Here is a 16,181-nt window from a genome sequence, read left to right as displayed (position 1 = left end):
ATGTAAATTAAGGGTCTATGGATGCGCAATCTCACCCTGGACCCGATGGTGAGGTCGGCGATGTTGATTATCGAGGGAGACGGCGATGAATTCGCCATTACCGGCGATATGCTGCAGAAGGGATCGGCGAAATTCATCGGCTTGAGGAAGATTCATGACGATTCCTTCCTCCCAGATGATCTACGGCGCCAGGCGCTTCTCCTCGACCACGCGCCTGAGGCTGGGATGGCCTGTACCGCCGTGTTCTTCCTCGGCTCCGGCGTACTGGCGCAGATGGAATTGAGAGCTAGAGAGGGATAGAGAAGATCTGGAGGAGTAGATGAGATCAAGAAGTGCTCGGCGGTGCTTTCACCCCTATTTATAGGCCGAGGGGAGCACGGAGACTGCGACACGACGACGATGATGGCCGAGAGGTGGCGGTCTCTGGAAGGTGGTGCGGCGAAGATCTTTTCGCTCTCGCGGATAGACTCGGACGCGAGAGACCTAGGGAGGGGTTCCGGAAGCTTCCACGCGTCCGGGACGTCCTTATCGTCGACGAGGATGGCGTCTCGCGGCGCCGCCGCGGTGTCGAGCTCGGAGAGGAAGACGAAGACGATGGCCTCCTCTCGCACGATTTTTGAAGCACTTGAAATGGTATGTGGGTTGTTTTTCGTTAGTGGGCTGGGCTAGTACTGGGCTGTCGAGGTGGTGGTAATGGGCTGCTGCGGTGCTGAGGTCCGAGTAAGTTTCCCTCCACTTCTTATTTAAAATTTTCATTTCCTTTTTCTGTTTTTATTTACTGGTTTTAATTCAAATTGAATTCTATTTTGTTTTACAGGTTCTAAAATATTTGAGTATTAATATAACTTGATGACAATGCTCACTGTATTGTTTTGTTGTTAAACAACCATTTTATAATTGATTAATTTTAGTTCTTATGAGGCACAAGTTAAAAGTGCAAATAGATATGAATTTTAGGATTCAATTCAATTACTTTAAATTTAGGAATCAATTCTGTTTTAAAAGATCTGAAATTGAGAACATGTGAATGGTGAACATATTATATTTTTCAAGTGCTTAACCATATTGATTGTTCACATATAAATTAATTATGGCTAGGGTTTAACAAATGGTAAAGGAAATGGGATTGGTTCATGATTTTATGTGTATGATAGTTCTTAGGGTTTAATAAGAGTGGTGATATAACCTCTATAATCATCAATCCAGCTTTGACTTAAATTATTTAAGATGAATCCTATATTCCTCATGGTTAATTCAATTGCTCTTGTGGTGATTCTATTTTATAAACTACTATTTCATTTGGTTTACTTAGGCAAAGTATTTGGATTGCAAAGTAGAATAGGATCTTGGTTTCATTCTACTCACCAAATGGTATTTAATACTAAGTATCTATAACTTGGTTTATACTTGTGATCCATGATACACAAGTTAGGACATAATATTCTATGTGGTGTGAATTCTACTTGAAAGGTTTAGGGTTTTGCATAAGCTTCACTAATATTGAAGTATAACTAGGCATGAGGTATGGCAGGGTTCTAATTATAATCCAAGTTAATCCATGGGTTGGAATTCAAATGTAGTTTAGGGTTTAAGCAGTGATCTCCAATGTGATACACAACTAGGATTAGAATATGAGCATAAGCTTGGGTTATGTTTCACTAATGGAACATGGCTCTCATCTACAAGATTAAAGGTTGGTTTAAACAAGTAAGATGTAATACTACTCTAAAATTCTCTAGGATAGACATGGCTATGGTTAGCATATATAATCTCTCTCACTTCTAAATTTCTTGTAATAGCCTAAGGTCCTACTCAAGATATGATGATATGATCCTCTAAATATATGGTTTGCCTAGGGATTCTACCTTGCAATATTACGTAGCTTGTTCTTCGGGAAATCGATAAACCTGCATCTTGTGGTATGCCTCCACCTCCTAGCTTCTTCATCTTGATCCTAGCTAACTAACATGGAAGGTCTCAAGTGTTTGGTTTCCTTGTAGCATGGTACAAGATGTCCAAATGGATGAAGGGTGTGGCTCTATTTATAGGCTTGGGCAAGCTCTAGTATCATGACACATAGGTGGTGACTCTTGTGTTGGTTTGATGAGTAAGGTGCTTGGGTGTCATGCCCTCATCCATAGCAATCCTTTGAGCATGAGGTGGCAAAGCTTGGGATGCAAGTCATGTAGATATTTTCAGACCTATGTGGCAAGATCATTATCCTCTCATATGATTTATTTTTGGATAGCCAAGTGGCATTTGTTACTAAATATCTTGTGGATGGTTTTATTATTGTGGATGAGTCAATATATCATATTGGATTGGATTTATATTATAATATTGATCAAAAGATCAAGGTTGAAGGTTATTCCTCAAATTTGGATAGTTGGTTTTGATTTCACCAAGGCATGATCATATGAGTTTCAAAATACTCATAGTCAGTTTGATTCAAATAGTTTGAACTATAAATCGTAATGTAAATGGATTTTGTTTTATGATATTCCATATACTTAATAAGTTATGATTTAAATAAAAATGTGTGGCTTTTATGCACTTTAGACCCTGTGGTTTACCTTATTTGGTAATAAGTTTAGAAGTGAATTAATTTACACACAAAGGTAGTTGCTAACTTTTAAGTGTTACTAAGTTAGGGTTTGATTCTTAAAGAATGTGTTGTTGTAAATATAATTAAATTTGATCTAACCCATAGATCAAATCATCTCTACCCAAAACAAGGTTTTAACAAAGATCACAGTGAAGTTTATAGCGCTTGACTTGATGATCTACTTCAGTTCTAGCAAGTCAAGTGAAACTTCAGTTACTGTGGTAAGTTTTATTTGAAAGCGCAAAAATCCCCCGGATTTTCTATGCATGAATGCAATGCACACTTTGGTGTTCTCTTATTTTATTGCCTCTAAACCTGGGATATTACATGTAGCAAGTCTCATGAGACGCGGTCACGTAAAGTTAGCCCGGACCGCTTCATCCCACAATCCCGCAAGATGCAAGTACACAAACTAAAAATAACAAAAGCATCAACGCCCACAAATATATTGTGTTCTACTCGTGCAACAGATCTATACATAGACACGGCTCTGATACCACTGATGGGTTCATTGCATGTAAAACAAAAATTCTACCGTGAACATGAATAAAAACCAAGATCCAATCTAGGAAGAAGCAAGATCTAATCTATGAAGATCAAAGCAATGAGATGTATGAGAGACTAACCCTCGAAGATCCAAAGCCTTACGAAATCAGATCCCGTTGTTGATGAAGTCGATCGTCCGGTGCTACAATCCGGCAGCACTTCCGTACTCGGTCGTGTGTACGGTGTCGATGAAGACCGTCCTCTCCCCGTTCCAGCGGGCAGCGGAGGTGTGGTAGCTCTCCTCGGAATCCCTGTAGCACGACGGCGTGGTGGTGGTGGAGGAGGAGAAAAACAGCAGGGCTTCGCCAAGCCGGAGCAGAGTTATGGTGGAGGAAGAGAGGGGGCGGCCAGACTTGGTGTGAAGGGGTAAGAGGTCGACTGCCCCTCTCCTCTATTTATAGAGGGAGGGTGCAGCCAGGGTTGTCCCCCTTGGCCCACCTCCTCCTAGGGCCGGCGCATGGAAGGGGGAGGAAATCTCCCCCCCCCCCCCCCCAAGTCTCCCCCCTAACTTTTAGGGATTTGATCTTATCTCTTGGGGCTGGCCGGCTGGGCCTCTTGGGCCTGCTGCAGCTAGCCCATGAGCCCCCGCAGCATTCCCTCGGCCCATGTGGCCCCTCTCGGGGTGGTGGGCCCACCGGTGGCCCTCTAAAACCTTCTAGAAACTCCAGTCAAAACACCGGAACTTTTCCCAAACCCCTGAAGATGACTTCCATTATATGAATCTTATTCTCCGGACCATTGCAGACCTCCTCATGATGTCCTGGATCCCATCCGAGACTCCGAATAATATTCGGTCTCCATCTCATATTCCGAAGCTACTATACAACATCGAACCTTAAGCGCGTCACCCTACGGTTCGTGAACTATGCGGACATGATCGAGACTCCTCTCCGACCAATAACCAATAGCGGGACCTGGAGATCCATAATGGCTCCCACACATTCAGCGATAACTCAATGATCGATTGAACCATTAACATACGATACCGATACCCTTTGTCACGCGATACTTTACTTGTCCGAGGTTTGATCATCGATATCTCCATACCTAGTTCGACCTCGTTACCGACAAGTACTCTTTACTCATACCGTGGTATGTCATCTCTTGTGACCTTGTCACATGCTTGCAAGATAATTAGACAACATTCCACCGAGAGGGCCCAGAGTATATCTATCTGTCATCGGAATGGAAAAATCCCACTCTTGATCCATATGCTTCAACTCATACTTTCCGAATACTAAATCCCATCTTTATAACCACCCATTTATGCAGTGGCGTTTGATGTAATCAAAGTACCCTTCCGGTGTAAGTGATTCACATAATCTCATGGTCGAAGGACTAGGTAACTATGTATCGAAAGCTTATAGCAAGGTGAACTTAATGACTTGATCTTATGCTATCATTCACCCAATGACATAACCTCGTTATTAACAACATCCAATGTTCATGATCAGGAAGCCATGATCATCTATTAATCAACAAGCTAGTTTTACAAGAGACTTACTAGGGACTCTTTTCTGTTTACATAACACACATGTATCAATGTTTCCGGTTAATACAATTATAGCATGGGATGCAAACATTTATCATAAACACAAAGATATAATAATAACCATTTTATTATTGCCTCTTGGGCATATCTCCAACACCACGAACGCCGCGCCAAAAGATCCGGGACCACCGCCCCAACATGCCAGCCACACCGACTGCCCCGTCGCGTAGGCCGGGCCGACGAGCTCGCTACCCACGTAGCACCAACACGCCACCCATGCCCTTCTAGACCATGACCACACCCCATGAAGTCATCGCTGCAAGACCATCTGAGGCCGCCGCCTCGGCGCACATCAACCGTCCGGGGCCGCCGCCCCAGCATCCACCACCCTCGATGACAAGGCAACCAAGCACAACTACCAGACATCTACCACACCACGAGGAACACGGAATCCAAAAGAGGCGCCTTCAAGAAGGTAACGGCACAGTGTGTCGCTGCCACCCGCTCCAAGTAGCAGAGGTTTTCACACGGAGAACACATGAACTCGCGACGGCAGGAGACCAAGCTCCACGATGAAGCCCTCAACAGGGAAAATGGTACCCAGGGGCACCCCAACATCGGCACCAATGGTGTGAAGCTTTCGCCTGGAGTTTCAACGTTGTCGTCAGGCCCAACGTAGGCCCTGGCAGAAGGGTGGCCAACCGAGCAGGGTACCTTGTTGCCGTCCACCAAAACGCCCACCACTCGCCGGAGAAACGCATACCGGCCAGGCCGCTGCAGGAGGCAGCAGATCCGGCCGCCAACCGCCAAGCCACCGGGAGCCCAGGCCACGACCACGACGACGTCGCCCAGACACAGGCCCGTCGAAGCCCAGATCGAGCCCGGCCGCAGCAGCCCCCGCACCACAGGGCCCTCCCAAGCCAGACCGCGCCATGGCCGGCCGTCGACGGACGGCGAACAGCAGGAGGCAGCAGTGAGGCCGAGGGCGCGACGCCACGGTGAGAGGCGCATGACGGCAACGACCTCTGGGGTCCGGCACGGTGTCTTCCCTCCGAGGCGGCCGTGCAAGATCCCGAGAGGCATAGAGCCTAACCGCCCCCTTCATTGGCGGCGGACGGCTTAGCCGGCGGCGGCCTCAGGAGGCGACGAGGGAGAGGGCCGGGGGCTAGGTGGCGGCGGCGGGGGCCTAGGGTTCGGCTCTCCTATCGCCTGGAGGAGGCGACCGAGGGGAGCGGGCAAATTATTCAGTGAGAGAAAGCATATGCTCTCGTATGTCAAAACATTACTCTTTGTGGTTGCAGCTTGGGAAGCCGCAAGAGACCGCGAACGAGACCCAGATAATAAGATTTAATTTCGATGCTTCTCCAATCCAGATGTACAAGTCTACTGCAGCCCCGCTCCACTCCATGATTTGGATCTCATTCTTCACGATTGATTACTAAATAAACCAGTGGAGAAGCCCATTTCTTGTGTTTCGCTGTTTGTCATGTTACTCACGGTACGGTATGGCGCCACTTGTGTTGTACGTGCGCGTCCCACGCTGTTTCGTACACATACGGACGGAATGATCTGTACCCATAAGCGTCCAGGAACACGTACGCATGTTGCAAGGTGCATGCATGCCCTGCGACATAAACAAGAGATTAGAAAAATAGCAGGGAAAAAAACGAAATTTCCATTTTTCTGTGCTTGTTCCAGCAAGAGATCAAGGAAGGACATAAAAAGACTGTCTGGATTCTGGCTGTTTTCCTTACTGAACTTGAGCACATTCTGCAAAAAAGTTTAGACGATTGTTGTGGCCTTTTCCTTGTTGTTGCCTTTTCGTGTAGGTACTTTGGTTAACAAGGCATCAAACGGAAAATTCTTTTATAAGATACTGTGGACGGATAGACAACCACAGAACACCACCAGCCATGTCGAATCTATTTGGCACATCTGACGAATTTACGCGTGGAATGCAGTGCTCGATCGGGACCGCTTCTACTGATGTTTCCAGGAAATTGATCTGATATATTCTGTTCTTCTGGGCTGGATTCAGGCTAGCAATCTGGATATATAATTTCATAGGTAATCCACATAGTGTATGCCCCGGCCGCTAGCTGGTCTAATAGTATACTAGCACTAATGAAGCCTAAAGTAAGAGCTAGCTTAGACTAAGACACTTATTTGTACAGCCAAGAAAAGAAAGAGATGTTCTGTTCAGCTCGAGAAAGTTGAGCTCATGCCAAGTACCCTTCACAGCTTGGCGTGACGGTGAATATTCAACCACTTATGTTGTGATAGGCTAGTAGGCCACGGATCGCAAAAATTAGAACTCTATTTCGTAGACGCCACGTGTAACAAGCGCAAGATAGGTTACGGAGTACAATGTACTTTGCACATATCAGACTACTTATAATATGAGTAACTAAGGCAGTAACATAGAGCTACATGCATTACCGACTATGCAAATTGATGACATGGCATGATATTAAATGAAGAAAGAGATGGTTGTGGTAACTAGCTATGTTACCATAACATCACACTTTTTAAGATAGAAATAAGTCTACAAGCTAATTAATACACTCATGCATGATACAATCTAACCGGATTGCGTCAGTTCGTTTGTGTCCGCGCAGGCAGGCGGGAAGCGAAACTCCAACCTGATGTCCCGACGCAAGCGGACCAGATCCATTTGTGACCTTAATCTCAAGCTTCATGCTAAACTTGTTCTTTAACCGTGACACCGTGTAGATCACACCCACAAGCGTGTGCAAAATTTTACTTTTATTAACTATACTTACACCCAAAAAAATTGAAGCACATCGTTAATCAAACAACCAACATACTACAAGCAGCACAGAAGGACTGCGAATAGCCAGAACTTCGTAACAAAATATCACTACGCCGCTAAGATAAAAATTATTGCAATTTCAAGGGAAGCGACAAGAACATCAAATTAAAGATCAAATCTAATACCCGCACAAAAACTTTGTCCAGTGCCCGCACATCGATATGTGCTCTACAACGTACCTGCACCTACTCATAGATTGCCCTGATACCACTGTTGGATAGTAGAAAACAAAAAATATGTCCTACGAACAAAGCCCAAGATTACTATAAAAGTGCTAGTAGGTTTGATCAAATATTTACCAACGATCGCAATGACGAGAAGATGTTGGTGAAGACCGTTGATGCAGATTCCTGCAGCTAGGATTATACCTCCCATTCTCCCAACCACGAGAATTATCCCTCTTGTCTGAGGATCGAAAACAAGATCCCTCTGCCGGTATGCACGCATACGGTGTCACCAATGCCGCAGCGTTTCGACACCCAGAACAAAGAACCACCGAGACTAATTGTGGAACAATGAGAATGAGAGACAGAGGGGCAGCCTTGCAGCTCACAAGTGTGTAAAATGGTTGCCTCTTCCCTCCACATATATAGGCACATCAAAGAGGGGTTAAACACTCTTTAATCCCATGCATATCAACGACAGGGTTACCAGGTCCATCAAAGAGAGGGGTTAGCATGTGCATCGAGGATAAGGGGTTACTAGCCTTTACAACAAGTCACCTAAGCATGGTGAGTCGTCCTCCCCATCCCATGGGGCTGCCACTACCGTGGATTATCCAGGTACGCAGCTCATGGAGCCTATCTAGAACTTTTTCAGGTTTTTATTCGCTGAAACATTTTCAGTCTTTCCAAAACTTTTTCGGTTCTAGTACTCAAAATTAGCAATCCTTAAGCGTGTGACCCCGCAAGTTCGGTAATATGTAGACATAACCCATAAGTCTTTGTGGTCAATAATTAATAACTGGATCTAGACATCCATATTAATACCCACACATACACGAATATTTAGAGCGAACCTTTTATTTCCATAAACAATTTCCTTTGCTTCACGATAATTAACAAAACGCAAGGCGAGATATTTTGATATCCTTGTAAAGCAATGACTTGATCACAATACCAACTCATCCTCGTTACCAGCTTGTTCTCTTTTCTTGTTTTCATATTTTGATATCCCTGTGGTCGAATCACAATGTGTCTGGCCAGGTGATAATGGATATTGTAATAATAAGAGGGCATGGATCATATCTATCCATCGCCAGGAGGAGAAAATCTCGCTCTTAAACTATCGAATCCCTAGCATACATTTCCAAAGTACATGAAGAATACTCTTATAGCCACCTAGTTATGGGTAACGTTTGATAGCCATCAATATAATCTGATGTGAAGGGACTCAAGATTATCATGATCTAAGAATGTGAGTATACGATAACATTGTTATGATAATAATACTAACAAGTGAAGAAACAGATCTTGTAGTATATCATGAAATTGGATCGGTTCAATACTCTTGTTTTTCTAACGAGGTGCTCTCATTGTCATAGGCATCCTTATTACTATAGCTACGTCATGATCATGAGAATGTAATCATCATACAACATATGCGCCAGTCCTAGAGACGACACTAGGAATAACTTGGTGTTTATCTCTCTAAGTTTTCCTTCGAATCTCATATTTAAGAATCATAGCATTTGTAGCATAAAGAAATAAAAATTAATAATAAACAAAAAATAAACAATATTTTTATTATTTCCTTTAGGGGATATTTCCTTTAGACGTCAATCCAGTTTACGGAGACGGGTGTCTATTGTGATTCGTAAAGGCAATCCAATTAAGCGTTTTCAGTTAACAGGAGACAGTGTTACCAGCCTCGGGGCTTGCGTGGCAAAAGATGAATAAAGGCTTGTTTATCCCAAAAAAAAACATTGCTTTTCCACATAGTTAAGGCTGATTTTAGTAATTTTAGTGAAGTGAAAGGGGCTGATATGTAAATAAAAATATTAAAGGGTACGAATGCAATAATTATCCCCTCCCATTTCTAAGGACATGCCTTCTTTTTTGGTGCCTTCATGGATGGTGATTAAGTACCTTTACAACCTTATATATAGGCAATCCCCCAGCTCATACTCCCCACAAACCCACACATAACCCCTCTCCTCTTTGCTAGCCTCCTGCTCCCTTGGCTTCGCACATGCAGCCATATCTTGAGCTAGCTTCTCTCGGCCTGATCACCACCGCCACCATCCCACTGTCCCCAAGAATCTATAGCACGATCTTTCTTCAGGCCATGGCTGCCATGGCCTATATATCCCTCTGGGGTGCAGCATTGGCTGCCGTCCTCGCCCTTCTCCACTGGGTGTACAGGTGGCGCCACCCCAAATCCAGCGGCACGCTCCCGCCGGGATCCATGGGCCTCCCGTTCATCGGCGAGACGCTGCAGTTCTTCGCGCCCAACCCGACCTGCGGCCTCTCACCCTTCGTCAGGGACAGGGTGAAGAAGTACGGGAGCATGTTCAAGACGAGCATCGTTGGGCGGCCCGTGGTGGTGTCGGCGGACCCGGACGTGAACCACTACGTCTTCCAGAATGAAGGCAAGCTGTTCGAGAGCTGGTACCCTGACACCTTCACCGAGATCTTCGGCCGCGACAACGTCGGCTCCCTCCACGGCTTCATCTACAAGTACCTCAAGACCCTGGTGCTCCGCCTCTACGGCCAGGAGAACCTCAAGGCCGTGCTGCTCACCGAGACCGATGCCGCCTGCCGTGGCAGCCTCGCCTCGTGGGCAGCCCAGCCCTGCGTCGACATCAAAGAAGGACTCTCCACCGTAAGATCGATCGATCTCAAATTCTCCATGCGCGGCTGCTTACTGATGCCAACTCATTTGATTGCGGTCGCGCTCGAGGCGTATATAGATGACTAATGCAGGTCATTTATGTCTTCTTCGTTTCAGATGATATTTGACCTTACGGCCAAGAAGCTGATCGGCTACGAGCCGTCCGAGTCGTCGGAGAGCCTGAGGCTGAACTTCACGGCGTTCATCCGCGGCTTAATATCGTTCCCCCTCAACATTCCCGGCACTGCCTACCACGAATGCATGGAGGTATACCCAATTGTCCATGCTCCTCTCTGACTCTACTCACCTCAGCAGCTACCTAGTTGCAGCTGTGAACCAATCGTAGCACTGTTGCACAAAACCATAACTTCAAACTGCACCGGCTTCAGAAGTGAACACTGTACACATGCCAAGCCACTAAATTAATGAGCACGCACAAATGTACTTGTCCTGATTGCGCACATGCATTCCTTGAACCTGACGGAATATGTTTCCAGGGGAGGAAGAATGCGATGAAGGTTCTCAAGGGCATGATGAAGGAGAGGATGGCCGATCCTGAGAGGAAGTGCGAGGACTTCTTCGACCACGTGATCCAGGAACTCAGGAGGGAGAAGCCGCTTCTGACGGAGACCATCGCGCTGGACCTCATGTTCGTGCTCCTCTTCGCCAGCTTCGAGACAACGGCGCTCGCACTCACCCTCGGTGTCAAGCTGCTCGCCGAGAACCCCAAGGTTGTCGACGCGCTAACGGTTAGTGCTGTCACAGCTTCGCTGTTTATTACAGACAGTTACTGTTTCGCTTGACGAGACACGTCAAGTAACTTACAGATTTTTTAAGCAAAACTGATGGATAAATTGACCTTGTTACGTGAGCAGGAGGAACACCAAGCCATTATCAGAAACAGGGAGGACCCGGACGCCGCCATCACATGGGCAGAGTACAAATCGATGACATTCACGTCTCAGGTGAGCCTAGCTAGCATGGATTCGTGCACACCCTAGCTTAAAATTAGCTAGTGCAACTGTGCAAGTTGCCTTGTTAAGATAGTACAGCTGCTAGTGCTTGATATTGCCACCACAATCACATATTCATATTTTGACAAATAATGGGATTGAACGGGTAATGCAAGTGGCTAATTGCAAGTTAGAGGAGCACAACACCGCTCTAGGCGCTGCAACTCTGTAAGTGCAGGGTTTGTGTTCCCTAATTGTTTAACCAAGGCCCAGTGTTCGATGCTGACAGATAATCTTAGTTAGTACAGGGACTTTCTAGAACAAGCCTAATTAATTTCACCACAAGCAGAACTGGGAAAAAAAGTTTCTAAAATGGGGAGTAAAAAACATTACCGCCGCTAATTGTACATGCAGTTGCAAATGCTGTAGTGTTCCTGTAGATGCCTGTTATCATGTGGTTCTGAACTCTGAATTTCTAAAACTGACGCCCCTGCTTCTTCTTTTTGCCTCTCTGAAGGTCATTATGGAGATTGTCAGGCTCGCAAACATCGTGCCGGGGATTTTCCGGAGGGCCTTGCAGGACGTTGAGATCAAAGGTACGATGACGATCACGAATTCCACGCTGCACATGCGTGGCATCTCTTCTGAGAAACGGTCCAAGTTAGCAAGTCGTACAGAATCTTAACTCTGCCTTGTGTTGGGCGCAGGCTACACAGTTCCAGCAGGATGGGGCATCATGGTGTGTCCACCGGCAGTGCACTTGAACCCTGAGATATACGAAGACCCACTGGCGTTCAACCCATGGAGGTGGCAGGTTCGTAGTCTCGATTTGATCCCTGAAACTATGGTATCCTGCTTCTTTTACGCTGAACACGCGTATCTCATCGACGATACGATAGGTTAGGGTTCTACCTGCCATGACGTTAATTGGCCTTTCAAGTCTCTGGTCGTTCAGTTTGTTCTTGGCCTATTGTTTGAAGCTACCTATGAACTTGGAAGGGCCATGACTAGATCTGCTCAAACGAACTCGCATACATTCGGCTCTCGAGTCTACTACGTAAAACAGAAATTGCAAGGAAAAATAGTAATTTAATCAACTGCAGAGTTCCAATTATTAGCAGGGGTACTAGTAGTAGTATAAGATATCAAGGTTCTGATCCCGAGTACCAACTTGGCTAGAGAGATCAAGAACGAATTCGGTTGGTGCCCATGCAGGATGTGAAACCGGACCATCGCCGAAACTTCCTTGCCCAGTAGTTTAACAGGGAGGTCAAAGTACCAGATGCATATATGTCTACATGGTGTAACTAAACAAGTACTCACCTGTTCAAGTAGGAAAAATATGCACAGTGTGTGGCTGGTTAGCTGCAGACTTTGCAGTAAGCCAAACTGGTTTTGTGCTTAAACCTTTTGAGTAATAAAGCGCCTTTTATCGAAAATAATAATAATTTTGTGGCCATTGCTTATTTTCATGTTTGGAGTTCGGGGTTCTTGCCCCACAGTTTATTGATCCGGTAGACGAACCTCATATGCTATTTCACAATTTCCCAGTAGGACAGAATGAAATATAGGGCAAACAGGGTGCCTTGCCTATGTACAACACTATCTCTACCATGCATTGTGCTACAAGCTTAGCAAGAGAAATCCACATTGAAACAATGGTTCTGATTTTGGTCGTTGTTGAACAGGGCAAGCCTGAAATCACCGGTGGAACGAAGCATTTCATGGCATTTGGAGGCGGCCTTCGGTTCTGCGTAGGAACTGATCTCACCAAGGTGTTGATGGCAACATTCATCCACAATTTGGTTACGAAATACAGGTATGGTGTGTCACCTGTAAATTAAGTAAATATAGAGATCTCTCTACCTACCATATGCTATGAACAGAACAGATCCTGAACAATTGCATCTTTGTCATGTCAGATGGAGCACGGTGAAAGGAGGAAACATAGTCCGGACCCCGGGCCTCGGCTTCCCGGATGGTTTTGACATCCAACTCTTCCCTAAGAACTGAAGCTTTTTTGACATGTGGACGGTTTGGTCATTGCAGCTGAGCACAAGATTGTCTCTGCGAAGATCATATTTTTTGGTTCTCTTAGGGACAGCAGAAAAGGATACAAAAATATATACTTAGTCTAGTGATAGAATATACATCCCTAGTTAGAACTAGAGTCATAATTACCGAGTACCACCTCTCATGGATCCAGAATGGGTTTTTGTACTTTGGTTGTTCGTTTTCCATGTGGTTAGTCATCTACCCATGTGTTGCCTGTAAATCAGTCTATACATATCGAATGAAAAGAGAGCATATTAGCTATACGTACATATAATTGTTTTGTGGAGCCATGCCTCAAACTTCCAGGTGTTCCCAGACAGAGAAGCTAATAATGATTCAAAACAGCCTAGCCTTCAGTGTCGAAGCAGCAGTAACTGAGACAATGCCGATATGTCGCATGGCAGGTTAACAGCCAAACTTAATAATGCAGAGCCAGAAATTCTCTGCAGATTCAAAATAAATGGGCCGTGGACACAGCGAGAATCGCACTGGACTGCATGACGGGGCAGTCCTAGCTGTTATCTGACAGAACAGCCTCGAGTTTCCGTTTTCATGCGAGCAACCAAAGACCCACAAAACCAACTTGATCTCTGAATGAGATCTTCTCCAACTCAAAACCTTGAAACATGTTGGTGTCGTCTGCCCTTTTCTGTCCTTTTTTCCTTTAACTTCGGCCATATCTATATGCGTATATAAAGGCGTAGATAGCACTGGACGATTTAATACTGATAGCATCCAGAGACTTCCTAAACAATGATGTGCGTGCAAGTTGGGGTTTATACTAGAGGTTTCATCAAGCGAAACTTTCTGCAGACATACCGTCGACAAGATCTCACCCACAAGAACAAAATCACAGGGTTGAGATTTTGCTGGTCAATAGATCAGCTCACGCGTCTGAATCACACATCGGTATGACCGAGCAATGAGTGAGCCGTCTTTCAGTGTGTACCCGGACATCGCTGAACTTTCTGTTGGCAGATAAACCCTTCACTTCCAGAAGGCTTTTGTTTGAGTCGTGCAAGTAGAAAATAGCATAGCACGTAGTACAATGCAGTTTGACCAATGTAAGAGTTTTTTTTTTTTTGAATTTTACCAATGTAAGAGTTGTTCTGAAAAATGTGGAATCCCATGAGTTTCCATATTCTTTGGATCTCTGAGAGTGATTTGTGTACGTGAGGCAATTGTTTCGATGCAGATTGAAGTCATTCAAATCTTTTGGTATCAAACGACATGACCTCGCTTAGCCAAATGGCCGACCCTTTGGCTAAGTGGGGGTAGCCAAGTTGTGGCCTTTTGTCCATTATGCAAGCAATGCACGGAGTCGGTTAATCACATTTTTGTCCATTGTCGATTCACCATTCATCTTTGGAACAAGGTCAAAGATTGGTCGGGCATTCCCGAGCTTCACACCCACCTATGGGCCGACCTCTCTTTCCCCAAGTGGTGGAACATGATGACCATGGGGCAAAATTCTAAGGCATTGGCTTCCCTCTCTATGCTCATCTCTTTAAAAATTTGGAAAGAGCGAAACGATAGGGTGTTCAACAACAAGCTTGCACCCTCGCAAGTCATTGTCGATAGGATTAAAACTGAAGCTATACTATGGGTCTTAGCGGGCGCTAAAAGGTTGGGTATCTTGATGTCGGGAGAGTAAACTTGTAATAATTCGGGAACTTTTACGGTAATCTTTCTCCTTAATTAATAGAATAGAGCAAAGCTTTTGTCCTCGTTTAAAAAAATGACATGACCTCCCCATGGATGTTTCCTATTTGATGCTCAATGCGGACCGCAATCGCTCATGTCGTGTCGCTCGATTGCACAACCCAAATTACTTCTTCCCTTAGCTCTTTGAATTCAACCGTTTTTTTAAGATTTTCAGTGTGGTTTGGTTTTTCTTGGTTTTGGATTAATTCGGTTCTTTTATGTTTCCTTTTATGTTTGTATATTATAAATATCAAATTTCTTCTCTTTTTATCTTTGGGTTTATTTTTTCCTTATTTTTCTAAAACAAATGTTTTATCTTGTAGAAAATATTATTAGCTCTTTTTGTTAAAATAATATAAATGTTTTTATTGAAACGTCGCTCACATAATACAAATGTTCATATTAAAAAAATAGAAAATTGTTTAAATAACATAAATGTTCATATTAGAAAAAATATACAAGTAACATAAATATTCATATTGAGAAACAATCAAATAAGAGAAATATTCTATTTTGGAAAACCATTCAAAGTGGGATAAATTTTCTTCCTAAAAATGTTTATAAATACAAATATTTTTACTTATTTATTATATACGTACCTGAGTATTTATTGTTTACAACGAATTTTTCTTTTCTTCTTATTTGACAAACGTCAACACATTTTTCTGTAAAAATAAAAAGGAAAAGGAGAAAACAAAACAAAACAAAAAGAAACAAAAAGAAAAATATTACTTCCTCCGATCCATATTAGTTGTCACTAATATAGATGTATCGAGATATATTGTTATTTTATATACAACCATGGTAGTGTCAAGTAATACGAAATCGTTAGAAAAATGCCGACCTTCGTGTAGGCAAGGCCACTCGCTCCGCACGCGACAAGTGGCGCGTTGTGGTGTCAAAAAATCCCGAGAAAGTGGTCTCCCTACTCCCCACGTGTCGCAACGGGAAACAAAGTGGAGATGAGTGACGAGAGAGAAGATAGAGGGGGTTGGGTTTGTGTCAGATTTTCCCTTTATTTTCTAGATTCATTTTTTTAATGAAATATCTTGAAGTCTAAATTACAATCCATTTTCACTTTTAAGATCTTCTCGTTGAGATCTTCAAAACTAGATCTCATGTTGATAGGTTTCAGGATACTTTTTTTCGCACTTCCAATAC

General features: G+C 44.2%; 1 protein-coding gene across 1 annotated transcript; it reads left to right on the top strand.

Annotated features, from left to right (window-relative positions):
• The first annotated feature begins 9,666 nt into the window (after window positions 1-9,666).
• On the top strand, window positions 9,667-13,340 carry LOC124669217 (cytochrome P450 87A3-like). Its single transcript, XM_047205879.1, has 8 exons — window positions 9,667-10,299; window positions 10,426-10,575; window positions 10,806-11,057; window positions 11,184-11,273; window positions 11,779-11,857; window positions 11,969-12,075; window positions 12,950-13,080; window positions 13,184-13,340. Exons 1-8 carry the CDS (start codon window positions 9,667-9,669, stop codon window positions 13,272-13,274), a joined length of 1,533 nt encoding a protein of 510 aa, XP_047061835.1. The 3' UTR covers window positions 13,275-13,340.
• The last annotated feature ends 2,841 nt before the right edge of the window (window positions 13,341-16,181 follow it).

Source organism: Lolium rigidum, chromosome 7 (assembly GCF_022539505.1).
Source record: "Lolium rigidum isolate FL_2022 chromosome 7, APGP_CSIRO_Lrig_0.1, whole genome shotgun sequence".
In the NCBI taxonomy this organism is placed as follows: domain Eukaryota; kingdom Viridiplantae; phylum Streptophyta; class Magnoliopsida; order Poales; family Poaceae; genus Lolium; species Lolium rigidum.
This window is presented reverse-complemented; position numbering and strand designations above follow the sequence as displayed.